The sequence below is a fragment of the Echiichthys vipera genome, assembly GCF_963691815.1.
Source record: "Echiichthys vipera genome assembly, chromosome: 18".
In the NCBI taxonomy this organism is placed as follows: Eukaryota; Metazoa; Chordata; class Actinopteri; order Perciformes; family Trachinidae; genus Echiichthys; species Echiichthys vipera.
Window position 1 is genome coordinate 5,159,656 of NC_139843.1, and position 21,969 is coordinate 5,181,624.

General features: G+C 43.0%; 1 protein-coding gene across 3 annotated transcripts in view; it reads right to left on the reverse strand.

The window, feature by feature from the left end:
- The window catches only part of LOC310961065 (uncharacterized protein), a 156,251-nt gene that overhangs the window by 67,666 nt on the left and 66,616 nt on the right, over positions 1-21,969 (reverse strand). For 2 of the 3 annotated variants that reach the window (XM_083933005.1, XM_083933007.1), the window contains exons 5-18: positions 20,227-20,325; positions 17,478-17,663; positions 13,789-13,887; positions 12,649-12,747; positions 12,213-12,311; positions 10,794-10,991; positions 8,566-8,664; positions 7,185-7,283; positions 5,827-5,925; positions 3,428-3,625; positions 1,744-1,842; positions 1,465-1,563; positions 692-889; positions 76-174 (exon numbers count right to left, since the gene is read on the reverse strand). In XM_083933005.1, the coding sequence (XP_083789131.1) occupies positions 76-174; positions 692-889; positions 1,465-1,563; positions 1,744-1,842; positions 3,428-3,625; positions 5,827-5,925; positions 7,185-7,283; positions 8,566-8,664; positions 10,794-10,991; positions 12,213-12,311; positions 12,649-12,747; positions 13,789-13,887; positions 17,478-17,663; positions 20,227-20,325 (1,770 nt within the window). Of the gene's footprint in view, positions 1-75; positions 175-691; positions 890-1,464; positions 1,564-1,743; positions 1,843-3,427; positions 3,626-5,826; positions 5,926-7,184; positions 7,284-8,565; positions 8,665-10,793; positions 10,992-12,212; positions 12,312-12,648; positions 12,748-13,788; positions 13,888-16,133; positions 16,158-17,477; positions 17,664-20,226; positions 20,326-21,969 lie in introns of all 3 variants that reach the window. The other variant, XM_083933006.1, reaches the window with a different exon arrangement.

Genomic DNA, 21,969 nt, shown 5'->3' on the forward strand with positions numbered 1-21,969 from the left:
ATCATCAAGTCATTGGGGATGGTATTGAAATATGAATATGAAATGTTTTTTTCTGAAACCAGGAGACATCGTTACCTTGGTCTCAGGGTCGATTGTGGCTCCGTGGTTGACTAAAACCTCGGCAACGTTGACTTTATCCTCCTGGGCAGCCAGGTGGAGCGGAGTCAGACCGGACTGTGGACGGACAGACGGACAGACAGACAGATGGACAGACAGACAGGCAGACAGACAGAAAGAGTTAAATATACAGATAGAGACGGGAGGATTTACTGCATATTAAAGCTCATTTCTGCCGAAGTGATGATATAAAAAAGATCCTGTAAGTCATTTTAATGAGAAACTTTATCAAATTAATGACTCATTATCTCCAAATAATGACTTACTTACGTTGAAATAATGACTTATATATTTATTCTACATATTTTGAGACTCTCATTATAATGAGATACATGATCTTTTCATTACTTCCTATTTTTTTATTTTACAGGTGGAAACGGGCTTCCATAGACAGAGAGGTGTTGAATACAGTTGAATATATTCCAGAGGTCAATAGAAATGACTGAACTCTCAGTTTCATTTGAGAAGGGAAGCGTATAGTACACACACACACACACACACACACACACACACAAGCACACCGTAAATATTACTCCCATGTTGTGACCCCTTTAGCAACAGTAGTTTTTTGCACCTTGTTGCCCATGTTTATAGGAGCGTCTCGAGCCAGCAGCAGCGTCACGATGTCCACGTTGCCTTCCTGTGCTGCGAGGTGCAGCGGGGTGATCCCCTGGCGTGTCACCGTGTTGGTGGAGGCGCCGTACTCCAGTAGCGTGGTCGTTATCTCCATCTGATTCTTCTTGGCTGCAATGTGGAGTGGCGTGTAACCGTTCTGGGTACAAAAGAAAAAAGGTATTTTAACTATTCATACAGCCGAATATAGTCAACAAAGACAAAATACAGAATATTCTGAATCCAAATCACATTTTGGCATTAATTTACAACAAAGTCTGTTGTTTAATGCAATAGTTTTTCAGTTTGGGAAAGAATAATGACTTAATATCTCAAAATAATGTGAAACTTTATAAAAAGTAATGACTAAATATATCAAAATATTGATAAATCTCACTTTACTGCTGACAAGAGGATGACTACTTCCCCTGACTACGAGCGTAAAGTTATTCGGGCCTGGCTAATTTCAGGGGCAGCTCTTTCTGGATTGATGCTGTTGGAGTGTAAAAGGGGGGAATCCAACCAGCCAATCACAATGCTTCGCTCTGCTTTAGTACGCAGTGTAATTGCATGTGGGCGACTGGAACTAGGTCAGCCTGCTTTCACCCAGAGCCAACACAGAGAGAGAGAGAGAGAGAGAGAGAGAGAGAGAGAGAGAGAGAGAGAGAGAGAGAGAGAGAGTGCATGAATGCATTAAAGGAACATTCGATTCCACACACTTTGATGGACTCTTACCTTTGCAGCAGCGTGCGGTGAAGCTCCCTGGTTGAGCAAGAGCAGCGCCACCTTCTGGTTATCGTAGTGTGCTGCCACATGCAGTGGAGTTAGTCCACTCTGAACATACACATACACACACACACACAAGGATTTTTAGGTGTCGATACACACAGACATTACAGTGCAGAGTGGTGTTTAACAGAATACTGTGAGAGTGAGTTGCATATAAGGATATTAAGCGTGTCCTTCTCTGGAAGTGGGAGCTCTTTTTGTCTCAGTTAAACCGTCATGCGTTACCTTCCCCGCAGCGTCAGACGGAGCGTTCTTCTGCAGAAGCAGGTTGGCGACTTCGATCTTCCCGTACTTTGCAGCCACATGCAAAGGAGTGAAGCCCTTCTGCAGAGACACATGACAAAAGGACAAGAAAACCTTTTACATTCTGCTCAACCATTTGATAGAGTCACTATATTAAAAACTGTGGGGTCCGTAAATAAAAAAAATATATATATATTTAGTTTCTTAGTGAGGACATTTTAGTGTTAAACCAAAGTGGTTGTTTTTGCATGGCTGCTCCACAGAAACATTTGTGTTTAATCACATTTAACTGAGTCATTTGCAGGGTTTTGTCATGACACAACATGAAGAACTGCTCCCTTTAGTGTTCGAAAATGATGAAACTAAATAAGAGCTCAGGGTCAAAATGTGTGTTTGTGTGTGAGTGCGTGTGCGTGTGCGTGTGCGTGTGCGTGTGTGTGTGTGCGCGCGTTACATCAGATTCTTCAGCTATGAGGCAACATATGATCCAACTCTGTCCAGAGACACGGCTCTGTGTGAGTTTGCACATGTGTACATTGTACGAGGTGACTAACAGTTAACGGCCCTGACAGAGTCCAGACGGGCTTCCTGGTTCAAGGCGCCTCAACAATGGGCCTCATGCAGCAGCATCCTCTGTTTAGATAAACTAGGATTAACGACTCACAGTTCTCTGCTAACCAGTCAAGTTGTAGTTTACATCCAAACTGTCCAGATTTCATGATATATGTAGGATGGATGGATGATGGAACAGGCCTACAGGGCACAGGCTTAGGGTCTCATAAAGGCAGGGGCCCTGACTCATAAAATGTTACTGAAAAAACACAAAACGATCACGAAGAGGTGCTAAATTTCCACAACTACACACAAAATGATCAAAAATGACCAACAATTGACAAAAAAATTACTAGAGGGATTCAAAACGACCACAAAAAGATGATAAATGACTAAAAATAGACACAAAATGTCCACGTAGAGACAAAAAATGATGACAAAGACGTGCAAAATCACTAAAAATAGAAGCTAAACAATTACAAAGACGTAAAATGACAACAAAGAGAAACAAAATGACTACAAAACAACTCAAAGTCGACTCTTTGAATGTGGGTGTCTTGTTCCTACGTAGACAGAGTGTGTGTGTGTGTGTGTGGGGAGGGGGGGGGTATGTCCATGCATGTACAACATAAACACATTATCCGCTTTGGACTGGACAAATACAGTCCAGTGGTTGTCAAATCCAAATCCAATAAGAACTGGAGAGATATCACCATCAGTTTAAATACCATATTGTATGTAAATTCAATGGTTCCTGGCTGGTGGGACCCTAAAAATGACCCCTCTCGATTCTCTTCTTTGCCAATATCCAGTCATGGCTGAACATCACCTGGAAACTTCTCCTCTGTCTGACCGTATGTAGAGTTTAGGGACTGTCTCAGTGTCAGAACTGTAGCCATCAAACGCTCTACTGCAGTTCAAATGCATGTTATGAAACGAGGAATGCACAAAGAAAACCTCTCCAGGAACAGTGTTTTCAGACACCGGAGGATTAATCCTGACCCAACTCGCTCTCTGGTAGCTGTAACTGATGTTTTTGGACCAGCATGTGTGCCGTTCTGTGTCTTTGTACAGCAGAAACAGTAATATGTTTGTGTGCATACATCTGATGTACCTTGGTGATAATGCCCAGACTGGCTCCTTGATCCAGCAGCGCTGAGGCCACGTCCCTGTGCCCCTCTCTGGCAGCCAGGTGCAGTGGTGTGTATCCGGAGTTGGTCGTTGCATCGGGGCATGCTCCGTTTGCCAGCAGCTGTTGGATGATGTCTTGCTTACCGAGACGGCTCGAGATGTGCAGCGGAGTCTGGTCGTCCTGGTTACAACAAACAAACAAACATTCTTTAAGCGGACGACTCAGCAGCTAAGAGAGAAGTGTCCCTTGGTTCATGTGTTGAGTTTTGTACTTGAAGTAAAAGATTTAGTGATCAATTTGTGTCTTATTTAAACCTGAGGTAGGCAGTAATACTCTTTTATTATAATGTAATTCAAGTTGTCTGAGAGTAAACTTGACTTCTGCACCTCCTCTTGGCTCTCAACTCAGGGTTTATGAAATCTCTCCTGTGACGGGAGACCTCGGCCAATCACAGCTCATTTCAGACAGAGAGAGAAGGCTTTCCTACTGGCTGTTCTACAAATGCAGTTCCTCCAGAGGGTGAAAGCCCGATTCAATGGAGGAAAATCCAGCAGAAAAAGTTGCAACAACTGCCTGCGATGCAAAGACACGCGTCAATATTGGTAAAGTGCTTCAGAGATGCAGAGAAAACGTTGGTTGAGCCTTCTGTAACTGTCCGTCGCCACCACAACACTGCAGCCTGACTTGCTGCTTATCTCTGAGGCCTCCAAGCAGATCGTTCTCCTGGAACTCACTGTACCCTCGGAGGACCGTATCGAGGAGGCTAACGAGAGGAAGAGGGCAAAATATGCTGAGCTAGTGGAGGAGTGTCGGAGTAACGGGTGGAGAGCACGGTGTGAGCCCATCGAGGTAGGATGCAGAGGGTTCGCTGGCCAGTCTCTCTGCAGGGCCTACAACATCTTGGGCATCACAGGGGCCAGTAAGCTAGGGCCATTAAGGAGGTCACGGAGGCAGCAGAGGTTGCCTCAAGGTGGCTGTGGTTAAGGAGAGGAGAACCACGGGTGCGGTAGCGCTACCTGGACACAAGCTAGGGCCTGATCAACCCCAGCTGGGTCGCCTGGGTGAGAGTGTATGATGCCTGAAAGACCCGAAACACTCTGTGACCCCAGGTAACACCACTGATGATGTGTCCAGGTTGCATCAGTCGATGTATTTTACAAGTTGAGCCTTCTGTAACTGTAGCCAAATTCAATGTCATGTTTCTGTAGCGAGTAAGATTCACTCGGATCCCAGTATGACATCAGACAGAGCTTCACAGGACCGTACCTCTCATAGAAGCACACAATATAACGATTACATGTGGATGATTGAAATGAAACACTTGTTAGGGCCGTGAGATTATGGCCAAAATGATGAAAGGATTATTTTTGATCAATATTAAGATCACAGTTATTCATTGATTTTGGAGATTTTGGACGAATTTCATTCACATTTAAATAAATATTTCATTTGAATTTTTCAAGTATTTGCAATCACATTTAACTGTGAAAATGTCGGTTTATGTGTGAGTAAGTTGTCAGTCTGTCCGTCTGCATGTTTAAATTGTTAAAATCTTTATTTGGAACAAAGGTGTCTCTGGAAAAAAAGATCTTGATCTTAATGAGGCTACGTGTTTTAAATCAAATAAATAGATTAGTAAATAAACAGAGCGTTTCCATCTTGTGCTACAATCCCACTAAAGTTACAAATCTTTGCATCAAATAAGACTTAGAATAAAGTTTTTCTCTGTCCATCTCATGGAAGCAACATAAAAACAAAAATGCACAGAAAAGGGACTATTCTTCACCTTCTGCACCGACTATTTGAATTTGGTTTTGTCTACTCTCTGTTGTATATTACTCTTTAACATCCAGGCTAATGCTGCTGCTGATGCAGGCTGCGTGACAGCTCCCCAAAGGTGAGGCCAAAACCTCTGGATCGCCCCCTGGTGGATGGCTGTTGTTTAGGAAGTGGAAGTTTCTATGAGCGGAGCATTTTAAACATATCGCAATCTGTCCTGTTGATTTAATTATGTGAAGCCAAGCTCTAGTACTCTAGTTCAGGTTCCTGTTTGAGCCGAGCTGCCAGAGGAGAGCTGTGTTTTTAAAATTCTTGTGTGTAATTTTTTCAGAAAACTGCCCCAACGTTAAGAGTCAACCTTTTCTTTTTACAGAACAAGAGGAAATGTAAAACATCCGTCTATCAACACAACACAAGAGGAATGTATCTGCACTGTAATTAGACATGACCACACACCACACACAGAGACAATATCATTACTGCACGCCACACACACACTAGCACACACACACACACACACACGCACACGCAGACACTGAACGGGTTCAATGTGTTTTCTATTGAAGAAAGATGATTTTCATCTGCAGTCACATGTTGTCTACCTTGGCCTTGGCATCGACTCGTGCTCCATTCTGGATCAGATACCGGACCACATTTGACTGTCCAGCTCTCGCTGCCATGTGGAGCGCTGTTTCCCCCCTCTGAAACACACACAGACACACACACACAGACACACACACACACACACACAGAAGAAAGAGGGGTTGATAGTTAATCCAAAGTTTTGATTCTTGTCTGTTCGTCTCCCTCTTTAAAACCTTCTGTTAAGTTGGGAGGCAGGAAACAAAGTGGGACAGAGAGAGAGAGATAGAGAGAGAGAGAGAGAGAGAGAGAGAGAGAGAGAGAGAGAGAGAGAGAGAGAGAGAGAGACCCCCTTCCTCTCCGCAGTCAACTCACCATAATGACGACTCATAATGCTCCGTTTCTACGGTAACCTGGCCACAGTCACGGCGTGGGCGACCAAATACTTGGGGTTGAAGAGTTGAGTGTGCAGTCCTCTTTTCCCCTCTCTGTTCGCTCATTACTCACTTCTCCTCTTTCAATTCTTTCGCCCATCTATCCCCCTCTCTCTCCCTTTACTCCTCATTTCATCTGGGGGTTAACGGGGTCAGTAGTAAGGGTTTGTAACTCCTGCAGGAGAGCGTTTATGGTCCTTACAGACACATGGCATTAATAGACTTCCTCTCCTCCTTCCTGAACTACAGAGGTTTTCTCTCGCAGCACTCTCTATGTTGTAAAAGTATTACAAAGTAATTTTGGGGGCGGTCGATGGCACAGTGGTTAGAGCGACTGCCCTAAGTAAAGAGGCTGAAGCTCCTTGTGGCAGCGTCCGGGGGTTCGACTCTGACCTACAGCCCTTTGCTGCATGTCTCCCCCTCTCTCTCTCTCACCCCATTTCCTGTCTGTCCTTTATCATAAAGGCTTGAAAACGGCCAAAAAATAATCTTTAATTTGTGATCCAGTTGATGAATGTAATGTCAAATACCAATTTTCTTTTAGCTCCGTTTTTGGTCTCCACCAGGGAGGGAAATATCCATCTCTTTAGCTGCTCAGTGCTTTACTATCATCACCAGCTGGTCTGTCACTGTGTTAGCTGCTGAGCAGGTAGTGTACAGTGGATTTATAAATCTTTTTGTCTGAAAACTGCAGCAGACGAAAAGCAACCATAGCCCCTTTCACATGTACACCGCAACCCTGAAATTACCTGGACGTTACCCGGAGGAGATGCATGTGAGAACGCAAATCAGTTGGATCATTAAACAGACTTTACTCTGCCAGGTCTCTGGTACGAAGTGTGCATAATGTCCGATGTGTAAATAGAGCAGCTCATTGTCCGGAGAATTCAAAACAAATCGACAAAATTATATTTATTGTAAGAAGAAGAAGAGGCAGAACTCACCACATTGCTTGTGTTCGGTGAGGCCCCGTGGTTGATCAGCTGGTGAACGATGTTGTCGTGTCCCATAAACGCTGCGACGTGGATCGGAGTCAGACCGGACTGTAACGTGAACGAGACACACAGAGGACAATAATGAAAGTAACTGTGAAAAAATAGACCTATTGCTTATTCAACAGGATCCAGAGAGTTTGAGGACGAAATGTAACAAAAGAAAACATTTTTAATACATGTGGTTCATGAGAATACTGGCAGCTGAGTATATAGAGTATTAAGTGCTATATTTGTGTATGAGAACAAGAAGGTGGAAGGAGTATTCAGGTGAATTACTTTAGTGCGTAAATACTTGAGTAAAAGTCGCAAATTCACAGATTCAGTAGAAAGTATAGAAGCATTCTTATAGTATTGTGCAGAATAACCAGAGTTTTGATAACATAATATCATCACCTAGGAGACAGAATCGAAGTTAATGCTAGTATATACATATATTATGTTTGGCGCAGAAGTAGTTGAGTAACTGAGACGTAAAAGTCTTCTTTTCTTGAGTCTAGTACGATTATTTCCACCTGTTTCCAACAGAAATCAACGTGTTTCAAGAAATCTTTTAGAAGTCTTAGAAATGTTTGCTGGAGAAACTGAAACATCTAAATGTAAATCATCAGCATGTTTTCTGGGATTGAGGGAAACATAATGCCTTATAAGATATTTTCACATGTAAGGAGCCTCTGCAGATGGAAACCATATTTTTTTGACTCCTACCTCAGGAATGGAGACAAATGTTTATTAGATATATTGCTGCCAGCAGGTAAAAGGCTCTTTACAAGCCTGACTGTAAATGCATGGATGCCAGACCTTATTTTTGCAAATGTATGATTATATGGTAAAGAAGTAAAACAGATCAATCCCTATTTATTCATATTTTGCACAGCCTTTCTTTTTTCTCTGTTTGTACGCAAATCTTTAAATATTTCAAACTTTATGGGATATTTTTGCTCTAAATTCAAGAAAAACGTCACTTTCTTTGTCCTTTAATGGTGCCCTACCTTTTAATTCACTGCTACATAGATGAGTTTATATGTGTATGTGTATAGAGTTGTATGTGCTTTTGCTTTGTCCGTCAAAGCACTTTGTAAACCTTTTTTACAAAATAAAATTATTATTATTATTACAAGTATGTCAAAAGTGTGCTTGAGTGTGGTGAAATATCATAGTACTTCCGCTTTTATGGCTCTAAAAACTGATTACACACAAAACTATTGTGCTTCTGTAACACACACTACAAACACGCACACATACACTCTACACACACGCACACACACACACTACACACACGCACACACACACACTACACACACTCTACACACACGCACACACACACACCTACCTCTGTAACTGCCTGTATCGACGCTCCATGCTTCAGAAGCAGCTCCATCACCTTGACTCTGTTTTTCTTACAGGCAATGTGCAAAGGAGTGAAACCATTCTAAAAAAAAACAAAACACCAACAACACACAATCAATATAAAGATATGAGCATTTTAAAGTCTAAAAATAGTCCCGAAAACGTCTGTGTTTCTTTTCCGCAGGTCTCGCTGAGCTGGCGGAAGACAAGTCTGGAACAGCGAATGGAAACTACAGTACAAAGGGACCTCCTTTGCTTTTTTCCTCCTCTTTTCTTTCACTTTTTCTCTTCACTCCTCTGCATGCAAACCAGACAAGCATGTGTGGAAATAATTGACTCGACTGTAAAGCTGTAAAGAAAAAGGGAAAAGTATGCTGCACTGAAATAGATACTTTTCTTTACAACACACACTCCGTACCTCCCTCCCTCCCTCCCTCTCTGTACTCGACTTTGAGGTTTCTGGCTCAATCCTATGACTTCATTTTCCTTTCCGTGTCCTTTTTTTCCCCTTCTCATTCTCTCTGGTTATAAAGTCCCAGTGCTCTAACCACACCCAGACTTCTCCCATTACAGAACAGAGATGGTTGTCTTACACACACGCCAGCCTCCGTGGTTATAAAGTCTCCTTTTAGTCTCCTTCATTCATTTCCTTCTTGTCACTTTCTTTCGTCCTCTTTCAAAATCCTTTCTTTCTCCCTCTTTTGCGTTGTGAACACACACGAAGTGGAGATAAGGTAGGAGGTGAGGAGGAAGGTAAAGAGAGGAGGGAGAGAGGAAATGAAACTTCAAAGGAAGGAGGATATTTTTGGTTTGTTTGTGGGATCAAATCATCAAGATGTCTGAATGCTGCTGCAGCTGCAACATGAAGCAACACTGCAGCTTCAATTCAAATGCATCTGCTTATTTTCTCTATTTTAAAGTGCATTCAAATGTTCACATTGTTGAGTAAATCTCTACTATTGAAAGTAGCGACAGAAATCTTACAAGGTCAACGTGAACGCTGCAGTTCTTTGAACGGCCACTAGAGGCTGGCTCCAAAATCGAGTCGTTCTCCATAGACCCCGAATTAAAATGCCCAACTTCACAGCAGAAATAAACATGTTTGAAGCCTGGTACACATGCATTTCCCTGTTCATGATAACTCTACACGGAGTGAATATTTACATAACTTACCCGTTTAGATTACATTAAGGCTTAAATTTCTGTGTAATTAAGGGTGTTTAAGCTTCATTTTGACTCTTCAGACTCTTCAGGGTGATGTTACGGATGCTATGTCCATATTTTATACAGATTATGGGTTTGACCTAGCCTGGCATCACCACACAGATCACAATTGTATATTAACCTACAACCAATCACAACAACAACACAGCAGTGGTTGCTCAATCAGTACAATAAAATGCTTTTGTGGAAACATTTTTTATGAGAAATAGTCTATACAGCAACAAAATATCGAGTCAGAGCAGCGCTGCCTCGTTGACAGAGTTTCATGAGCAAGAAAAACTGAGCTGAACAGACCTGCAGACTAGGCAGTGCGCACTCACACTGTCCATCCGTACCGTGCCCAAACAAGTTTCACGGATAAAGCCTAGTTCGTTTGACCAATGTAAGTGCAACCGTACCGCGACTAGTTGCAGCACGCTTGCCGGCCACGGCCCGTTTTGGGAGAGGTGGGTTTTTTGTAAAGCATGTTTGCACATGTACGAGCACAAGCGTGCACTCGTGTACAAGTACAAGCACGAGGCCTACGGTGGTTCTGAGGTGGAGTGTTTACTGCAGAAAGTGATGCATCGCGATGACGTCATCAATGCGTGTGACGTGTTACGGCGTGATGACGTTTAGGCAGCAAGAAGCATGAGTACAAACGGGCCTGGGCCACGGAGGGAGAGGGAGGGGGGGGCAAGTACCCTAGAGCACGGGGCACGGTACGGACGGACAGTGTGAGTGCGCCCTTAAATCCGCCCCAATTAAGATAAAAGCTTGTGAGTGGAGCGTACTATGTCAAGCCACTGGAAATCTGTCTGTATGAGAAAGAGGGTTGACCTCGCTGCACCTCATCACCACCTCTTACCTTTCTGTACCTTTTCCTTCCTCATTTTCCTTAAACCTTCTGCGTCTCTCGGTCAGATCAAGTGACATATTATAAACATTTTTAATTGGAGAACAGTTTCTCCATCCCAACTGTCTCTCCTCCTCCATCCTGTTACTCACCAGCGCCTTGGCGTTGGGGTTGGCCTTCTTGTCCACGATCACCTTTGCCACCTTGTAGTGGCCGCAGTGGGCGGCGACGTGCAGCGCCGTCAGATAGTCGTTTGTCACGTCATCCACGGGCACCTCGTGGTGCAGCAGCAGCTGGACGCAGTTGAGGTGGTCGCCCTGCGTCGCCATGTGGAGCGGAGACAAACCGTTCTGAAGGGAATATGGTTAAGACGGCTGTGAGACAAAGGAAGTCATTCCCCTCATATGAGAGTGTTCATAGTGTAAAACAAATAGATGAGAAAGTAAAAGTGTCAAGTGAGGTCTTCTTCTAAGTTTTATCTAAATTGATCATTTTTTATTTTTTGTAATAATCACAGATCTCATCTCATCTCATCTCCAGCCTCTTATTCGGGGTCAGGTCGCGGGGGCAGCAGCTTTAGCAGGGGCCCCCAAACTTCCCTTTCCCGGGCCACATTAACCAGCTCTAACTGGGGGATCCTGAGGCGTTCCCAGGCCAGTGTGGAGATATAATCTCTCCACCTGGTCCTGGGTCTTCCCTGAGGCCTCCTCCCAGCTGGACGTGCCTGGATCACCTCCCTAGGGAGGCGCCCAGGGTTCATCCTTACCAGATGATCCTGAACCACCTCAACTGGCTCCTTTCAACGCAAAGGAGCAGCGGCTCTACTCCGAGTTCCTCACGGATGCTGAACTTCTCCCCCTCTCTCTAAGGGAGACTCCAGACCCCCTCCTGAGAAAACACATTTCAGCCGCTTGTACCCGCGACCTCGTTCTTTTGGTCCTGACCCAGCTTTCATGACCACAGGTGAGGGTAGGAACGAAGATTGACCGATAGATGGAGAGCTCTGCCTTCCGGCTCAGCTAAAAGGGAAATTCTATAACGACTCTGGCAAAACTTTTTCTCATCCGTTCTTAAAGGTTACAAACCGGGGGTGTGATGAATAAAAGACATGCAACATTCTCGCCTGCATGTATTCAATCCTGGGGTGTGCAGTTTCACCGTCTAGGGCTTTCATTGTAAAAGGTAAAAATGGAAGGAGTGGACCTGGTGTGGGCTGCTTTTGTCAAGGTTGAAAGGAGTAAAATTTGCATTCTTTAACCGGACTACGGAGTTTCTGCGTTGATGTTTTAAAATTCTCATTCCTGTATTTCGCAGCGTGAAATTGGTGTGAGAGAAAAAAATTTAGATCTGAATGGATGGAAATGGATCACCAGAAAAACACACACACACACACACACACACACACACACACACACACACACACACACACACACACACACACACACACACACACACACACACACACACACACACACACACACACACACACACACACACACACACACACACACACACACACACACACACACACACACACACACACACACACACACACACACACACACACACACCTTTGTCTTTGACAGTATCGGAGCTCCTCTGTCCAGCAGCATCTCCACCACCTGCTCATGACCACTGCGGGCGCCACAGTGAAGAGGAGTCAGACCGTCCTGTGAAGGAAACAAACAGTGAACCTCACCAACAGTGTCTTTAAACAATACAAATGCAGCTTTGGTGATATTCAGGATTTAATTTGAAGGGTTACATGTTGGTAAACGGTGGACAAAAGTAGGTTTTCTTGACACCTTATAGATGATGATATAATATGGGTAGTGGATGTTTCTCTTGTGGGTTTGGAGACTAAAAAATAGTGTTTTTGTTCAAAGAGTGTGAAGCAGACTTAAAAAACAACACTATCAACTTAATGGAAGTGCCATACTAATGTAAATCGACGGAGCACCTCTTTCAATATATTTTTTCCTTAAGTCGATTTTTGCACGCATGTACCTTGGTCCGTGCATCTATCTTGGCCCCTCTCTCCAGCAGCAGTCGCACCATGTTGCTGTTCCCACGTTTGGATGCTACGTGCAGCGGTGTTATGTCATTCTGGAGAGAAAGAAAAGCATCGTTTCCTCATTTAGCCCCAAAGAAAACACGGTTCAGAACCGCACGGTACCACAGTCATTAGTTAATGTAAGACATAGACCATCCTGACTCTGACATCGTCTTCACAACAGGCTTGCAAACGCATTTCAACTAAAAATGAAGCTGTCCAACACATTTCAGACAGCCTGTCCGTGCATGCCTACAGCGTTTTAATACATTTCCCTTAGCTGAAATTGTGCTTACTCAACCAGAGGAAAAGGGGATTTATTTGACAGAGTAGGAGGAAAGTGGATAAATATCCCCCTCTAGGGGAACATAACTACTCCAGCAACTGCAGTGTTTAATAGTTTCCTTCCTTTTCCTTCTATAACAGGAGGACGAGGTTTAAACGTATGCACTGCGGAAAGATTATTTGACATGCTCTGCTAACTATTTGTGCAGTAAATGTTAAAGGATATATGCTTGGTGTCCCATGAAAAGACCTCTTAATACTTTCCTACTTGCCAACCCCGTCTCAGACTCTGGATCCTACATGACGTCTAATCATAATAATAATAATAACAACATTATAAAGGTGTTGCGTGGCTCTATTGAGTATAATATATATGCATAAAGTATACAGGATCACATACATAGCACACAGACAAATATGTTAACGTCTCCTGCTGCAGAGCGACGAGCACAGCTGCAGGATTACATGTGTCAGTGGTGGATTCCTGCACACTCTCACACACACACACACGCACACGCACACACAGACACACACACACGCATGCACGCACACACACACACACGCACACGCACATGCACACGCACACGCACACGCACACACACACACACACACACACACACACACACACACACACACACACACACACACACACACACACACACACACACACACACACACACACACCCTCATGAGAGTCTGGGAGTGAGTGTTTGCAGCAGCAGCACTCACTTCAAAAGGTCTGTGTGTGTGTGTGTGTGTGTGTGTGTGTGTGTGTGTGTGTGTGTGTGTGTGTGTGTATGAGTACCTACCCTCGCCTTGAAGTCCACAGCAGCCCCTCTGTTAAGCAGAAGAGTTGCTACGTTGATATTGCCGTAGTGAGCCGCAATATGCAGAGGAGTGAAGCCGCTCTGAGAGAGACAGAAAGAGCGACAGAATCAATTAAAAGAGATGGGACACATCTCTCTTGATGAGCCACGAGCAAAGCATGATGGGATATTAAACAGCAGTTTGGCTAAAAGCAGAGAAGGGCTGAGCAGAAGTCAAACATGCTTGGAGTGCTGCATTTTCCTGCTATGATAAAATATATATTTATACTTTTCTTGTTCAGGTTTGGAGTGGAAATAACCATAAATATAAGAAAACATTAGGCTCCTGTCAAATGATAAAACATGCAGATATATACTGTAAGAGTTTGTGTCTCAGTTCCTAAAGAAAACGTACTCGGCTGCTTTCATAGATAGGAAATACAAAAGCAAGACATGCAGGTGAGCATGCGTCTGCATTAGTTAAAGAGTATCTGAAAAAGACCTGACCTAAAGTAACCTTTAGATCACTTTGAAACATTAAAGTAACAAACCCGAATTAGTTTAAACGGCTCAAAATCATCCAAAAAAGTGTTAATTCAACATAAAAACCATTAAATTATTCAGATAAGCTTTGACACTTCAGTCTTAATTCATGAAATTTAGTATATATATATATTTTTTTTTTCTTTTACTTTTTCAAGCATAAAAAAGCACTTTGTCACTTTATATCATCACTACATCTCTTTATTTACTGTAACTTAGTTCTGTCAGAAACGCTGCTACACTTTTAACACTGTTATCACTTATCGTCCTTATCACTTATTTAGTTTGTACTTATTTTATTTAATCTGCTGCTAAACTGCACGCTGCGTATTGTTGTATATTGTATAAACCTACGTTTAACCACAATGTCTGTTGCACTGTCACATTAGTTATTGTTTGATTTATTTGACGTTAGCTTTATTTTGATTTGATTTATGTTTTTATGCTTATTGTCACTCTGATCCTTTCCCATCTTTGTATTGAAACTGTTTCACAATTATTTCCCTCGGGATAAATAAAGCTACTTGAATCTTGAATCTTGAATAATGTGAAGCTCATGTTTGTTACAGAAAAAAAATCCAATTAAATCAAATGAATAGACAAGTTAAGCTCAACTGAAGTCCTCCAGTTTCTCCTAAGCTGGATGAAAGCCATGCACGGACACATTTAACTCAATTCACTGAAAATAAAGTCAAAATCCAAGACAATGTGCATCATGAGCAAACTCTCAAGCAGTGCAAGGAACAAAAGCACTTTTCTAGTTGATAGATGTCACAAATATTATTGTAGCTCAAATAGGAGCATTACAGGAAGTTGCTACTGTGGATGGAAAAATAGAGGTCATGGCCAAACACAGGTACAATACTGAACCATTTACAGGAAGTAAAGGGACAAAAACCAGCAGGGTAAAACCATCTGCCAGTCATTTTCTGGCGAGAAACCACAAAAAGAAAGTTACTTTTGATCATTAAAAATCAAAATATTACTTCTACTGAGATATTAAAGGAAGAGTTCTAATGTTGGCTTTATAGTGCTCTCCAAAACATACGGACCACGTGATTCAGACCAGTGAAAACACTGAATAAAGCAGTTTCCCATTAAAAATCTGCATTTCTCCGACGCTGTTTGGTCGACACAGGACGTCGTGGAGGCAATGCCGCTGACGTTTGATCAGCTTGTTTCTCTGATAACTTGACATCGACACGTTCGATGACTTAAATCATTCATCCAGTTGAAATAAAGACTAAAAAAAACAAAAAGAAGTCAAATGTGAAAAACTGGAAAACAATGTATGAAGCTTCTAGCAGACAACCACAACATGACCACGTGACGGGATATGACGCCACTGACAGGCGACCAAATGTAACAGGCCGCATAAAAATACAAAATCCTCTGGTTTGAAAATGTTTAATGTGAAAAAAGTTACATATTATAGCTTTAATAGGTGGATTAGACAAGTATGTCTGTTAAACATGAAAACCAGAGCATCACAGTGTTGAGTATAACACGACTCTGCTCTGCCGTGGAAATGTACATTACGCCAGATTAAACACTTCCCAAAGCTCTAGCTCAACCTACAGGTAACTCTATTGTTTTTATTGAATCCCTGCCCAAAAGCAGCAAGCCACCAGGTGCACACAGAGCAAAGTCGAAGTGCGATGCATGCTTTAAAGAAACAAACAGCAGCGAAAGCATTCACGCCAGCAGACAGAAGGCTTTGGCTCCGCAAATGGTGACCGTGAGTGAACAATGACAGGAGGAGGAGGAGGAAGAAGGAGGAGAGAAGAAGTGAAGAGAAGATGTACCTCTGTTGTTCTATTCACCATCATCTAGAAGGGAAAAGGAGGGAAGCGGAAGGGTAACGAATACAAGGAGGAAGAGGAGGAGGAGGAGGAGGAGGAGAGAATGGGGTGGTTAGTGCACCACAACAACTACAACACCGACACCACGGTTGCACAAAGCCGTAGGATGGATAAATGGGAACATGGCCGGACATGAAAAGGCAAGAAACAGGAACACACAACTGGGATGACGCACCGAGACTCTCCCTTAGAGTCTGTTATTTGTTCTGCACTGAGATCTGATCGTTTATTTCTACTAACAAAGAGACTCGTACCCTGAGAGGCACTTAGATTTGATCAGGAATGTAAACGCTTTATTGCAGTTTTGTCCCACAACAAAACGTGTTCTGGACTTTAATGTTTTCTGACGATAATCTCCATCGAGTTGAATCAAAACAAAACAAAAAAATACAAATACAATACAAATGTATTATGGAAGAAATTTACGTTTTCTTCCTTTCACTGAACTGTTGTCTGCTAACGATACGCTACATGCTGCGTGATTAATCAAATTCATTTTTTCAATTACGATTTTGGCTCCCGATGATTATTTAAACGAGATAATCGAAATAAAACGATTATTGACACAGTTGTAAATGTATTTATCTGATGTCATTCATTCATTCATCTCCAAACGCTTGTCCCTGTCGGGGTCGCCGAGGGCTGGAGCCGATCGCAGCTGACATCGGGCGTGAGGCGGGGCCTGTCCAGGGTGTACCAGGGGTACCAGGGGTACACCCTGGACAGGACGCCAGCCTATCGCAGGGCACATAGAGACGAACAGAGACAGACAACCATTCACACCTACGGGCAATTTTAGAGTCATCAATGAACCGAACACCTGCACGTCTTTGGACTGTGGGAGGCAACCGGAGAACCCGGAGAAAACCCACGCAGACACGGGGAGAACATGCAAACTCCACACAGAAGGGCCCCAGCCGGGATTCGAACCAGGATCCCTCTCGCTGTGAGGTGACAGTGCTAACCACCATTCTCCCGTGTATGTGTATCTGATGTCAAATGGTCAAAATGTGACCTGAAGCTGAAAGAAAGCCAGCTAGAAGCATCTTTAAAGCTCATTAATTAGTAATGATATGTTATATCTACCAATATTTATTCTCCCACAGTCTATAAGAAATTATTTACCGTACAGTTTCAGGTGCGGCTAACCAGTTCAGTGAAAGACATAACCTGAAGTCACGCCCATTATTCACCCATGGCCTCACGGGACGAGGAAAAACATGGATAGTATTTAAACAAAATCCCTTCCTCTCCAACAGTGGGTCCTGACGGGAGTTGCGAGCATACCTTGGACTCCACGTCAGCGTTGTGGTCGTTCTGGAGGAGGAGCGCGGCCGCCTTGGTGTCGTCTTTCCGTGCGGCGATGTGCAGCGCAGGCAGGCGGACCTTCCCCTTGGTGTCGTTTTCCAGCAGCAGAGAAACCACCTGGTCGTGGCCTTGCTGCAACGCCACCGCCAGGGGAGTGAAACCATCCTGTGAACCAAACGCAAAAGGACCAGGTGAATACCGCAGGAGCGTTTTTTCCCCCCTACGTCAAATGTCTTTTGCTCAACATACTGAAATCATGTACCTACAGCCTACTGATGGTATACTCCTTGAAACCTACTCCCCCAAGATTTGTGGACCGTTTAATTGACTTGAGACATTTATATCTCCACAGTGGCTGAACGGATTTGTACCATTCTAACTGCATTTGAAACGTCCACCTCCCTTCGTTCTATTGTAATTTGAACCACAAAGATATTCCTTTCAAACCTCTTACACTGTTCGTTTATATAAAAAGCTGTAGGACCCTGTGAACATAAAGGTGTCCCCAATACTTCATGTAAGCTGATAGCAGATACCTGCAGCTAAACCAATAGACAAGAAAGTTAGCTTAAAATTCAAAATATCTTTAGCGCCGTAGAGAGAAACTATTTGTACGACGGCATTTAAGGAGCCATAAAAAAAATTAATAAAGTGGTACATTTACGAGAAATAAAACTTTAGCTTGAGAACCGGCGTTAGCGTCTTTTTGTACGATTCTTGTAAAAACAAAGTTAAACTGAGCAGTTGAAGCGAAACACAGTCAGGAAGGGAAGAAGTTAGACATTAAATCAACTCAAAATGTTATACCATCATTGATATTTGTAGATTAAACAGAAGTTTTGATTGCACTTTAGCCAAAAACTGTCCGAGTGGTGACACAGTCTCTTTACATTTCTGTCCTTGTGCTGACTCATCAATAAATCTTTCTTTACTTCTTTAGTAAAGGGGTTGGTGGTCTCTAAGGGGCTTAACAAGCACGAGGCGATCTCACAGCCATTTGTCAATTCAGGCATTTTAGCTAACGCTCTGAAGAGAGTGTGAGTGCTCGAGTACGAGTTCAGTGTCTCGCTCAAGGACGAATGGAAAGGAAATTTAGCCGCTAATGGGCACAAACCAAGAGGAAAACAAAGACGACGCTAACCGCCTCCTTCTGCATACACGTCCATTAACACGGGCAATAAAACACATGAGACACAGCAGAGGCTGTAGCAGCAGCAGTATCCATGAATCATCAAAGACAACACAGGGATTGTGCGTGTGTGTGTGTTTACACAGGACGCCGACCGTCTGGATAAAACCAACTCAGCATCACTACACCCACACATCAAAGCAGAAGCTCCCCTTAGAGAGCACACACACACACACACACACACACACACACACACACACACACACACACGCACACAAAACTGTACAGACGAGAACAGCCAAACAAACACATGCTAGCACATATTCAAAATCAGGTCGACAAAGCATTTCTGCAGCGCACACACCCACGGGCACACAAACATGCTGGACTGCATAAACGTAGTCTTTTCTTTTCTAAAGTCATGAGCCGTCCCAGAACACTTCGCTCCTGTTTCATCGGCTTCATTATGGATTCAGGAAAAAAGGAAACAAAGTCAGTTTAATGTCCTCAAAATAACTCAAGAGACAACAGCGGCAGCAAGAGGGTTTCTGATCTTTGTCTCCAAGCTTCAAAACTTGCAGTGACACAGCAGAATATTCCCCTCGCTGAAGCTAAATTAGCATTGGAGCTTAAATTAATAACATTAAAGGTCCAATATTCTGGTTGTTTACATGCTTTAATGTTCAAAAAACACATTATTTTTCTCATACTCTGTGTCCGTACAGTTTCTACACTGCAGTGCACTAAAAAAGCCTTTAAATATGATTTGTGATCTATCCTGCCTCATGCTCTGCTGAAATGGTTAAATATGAATTATTCAACACCATGAGTTGCTACAAACATAGATATATATTTCCTCACATGAATAATTCACATATGTCTCCTGCTGAGGAGGAGGAGGCGGAAGAAAGAAGTAGAACCGCGAGATGTGGTGGTGGAGACTAAATGAGGAGTGATGGAGAGGGAGAAAGAGAGAGGAGGATGAGGAGGGAACACACACACACACACACAGACACACACACAGACATCCACACACACAGAGACACACACACACTGCCCTGCTGCCCCAAATACTCATAAGAGCACCACATGTGCATTAATACGCCTCTGAAAATAGTCCCCAACAATATTCACTCCTGTTTGTACAGTGAACAGATGTTTGAGACAATGTAATAAATAAAAGCATTTTAAAGATTTACTAGGAATGAAAAGTCTGCAGCGAGTCAGAGACACACACAGACACACACGCACGCACACGCACACACACACACACACACACACACACACACACACACACACACACACACACACACACACACCAGGCTGCTGTAACGTCACTTGTTCTTCAGTCAAGGTCACTCTGCATTGACCGTCGTTCTCTCCACCTCGTTCGCTCCAACTGTCTTTACTTTCGTCACTATTTAGACACCAGGTTCATCTATATTCACCCTTACATCATCGTAAACAATGACCTCCTGTGATTCAGCCACCCATCTACCGTTTGCACCTATGTGTCGGTCACAGTGCTGCAGTGTAATGAGGGGGCTGATGCGAGTGTGTGTGCAAACAAGTGTAAATGCACATTGAGGGTCTAGTTACCTCTGTGGCGATGCTCTGGCTGGAGCCGTGGTCCAGTAAGTACTGCACCACATCCATGTGGTTCTCCTGCGCCGCCATGTACAACGGCGTGAAGCCATTCTGGAAGAAAAGAGAAAACACTGAATCAGAACTGCAGTCGTGGTCATGAGGTCTGCTTTAATAGGACCGTTACACCTTTACACTCTCTGTTTGAACTCCGAGAGTTTGAATATGAACATGTGAACAGGAAGTCAAACATATGGGAGTATCGTCCTGTGCTTATGAGAAATCCTTATCATGACACAGTTAGGTTTTTCGCCCCTTAATTGTTTGTTTGTATTTTCTATACCTTTTATTTTGCTGCTATTTTAATAGTTATAGCAAAATAAGATGTTTTGAAAACTGGAAATACTCTAAAGACATGTGTAACTTTGTATTATTTGATTTCAGATTTCCAATAAGACGGCTGATATAGTGATATAGTTTGAGCTGGAATGAAAATGGACTTTTCTATGTGGATTTTGCACCAATATGACGGCAAAGGTACTCAGACGGCTGCTCTCTTAAACAAATAGACCAAAAATAACTTCAAAATCTCTCAAAAAACCTCAAAATATCATAATGCTCTAAGCACTTACACTCACACCATACTTTCATCTGAATAGACACAAAACACAATATTTATTACAGATTTATTATGAGAAGAACTCAAAATACTGTATGAGACCTGTGAAGACTGAATGTTAGTCATATCATGGTCGTTTTCAGCACATACAAACATCAAATAAGCCATTGAGACAGTTTTTTCCATGTAAAAACTATTAAGAGAGAGATCCGGGAGAGTCGCTAACAGCCGGACGTGGCTAACACTGATTAGCTCGGGGCAGTACAATGAAGGCATTCAAATGTCTTTGTTAACCACTAATGCTGCTGAAAATAACAGCAAACCTCTGCAGCAGCATGAGAAGAGTCCCTACACACACAACAAAGCACCAATGGGCTCCTTCCTTTGGGATTGACTTTGCTAATCCACTTGAATGGACTTAACTATGAGAGGAGCTGGTACAGGGGCCAGTAGGTAAGTCTTTAAAACACTCTTTTAATAAACTCTGGGTTCACTAACTACGTTGTTGGTGCTTTGTTTTGTGTGTAGGGACTCTTCTCATGCTGCTGCAGAGGTTTGCTGTTATTTTCAGCAGTATTAGTGGTTAAAAAAGACCTTTTAATGCCTTCACCGTGCTGCCCCGAGCTAATCACTGTTAGCCAGGTCCGGCTGTAAGCGACTCTCCCGGATTTCTCCGTTAATAGTTCATAAATGAAAAAAAAAAACCTGTGTCCATGGCTTAATTGATGTATGTAAGTGCAGAAAAGGACCATTGGGTTGATTCTGCGCCGGAATTACACTTTAATATCTCTGCTTGCATTAGGTCATTGTGGATTTGATTTACTGAATCAGCCAAAAACAGACAAAAACAATCTATAAATGGTTTCTTAATTCAATCAAAAACACTTTTATATACAGTACACAACAGTGTTCAGTACAATGACTGTAGACTTCATCTGATCTCCACGACATGGGTGAACTATTCCAGCTGCATACTGTCACCTCCGTACATACCTCACACCTGATAACAGCAGATAAAAGCCGGAGGCTCAAGTGTGTGTGTGTGTTTGTGTGTGTGTGTGTGTGTGTGTGTGATGCGACACTAGAACAAGGCCAGGAACGCAGATCTCCATGGCAACACGAGGATCCAAAAATCACTT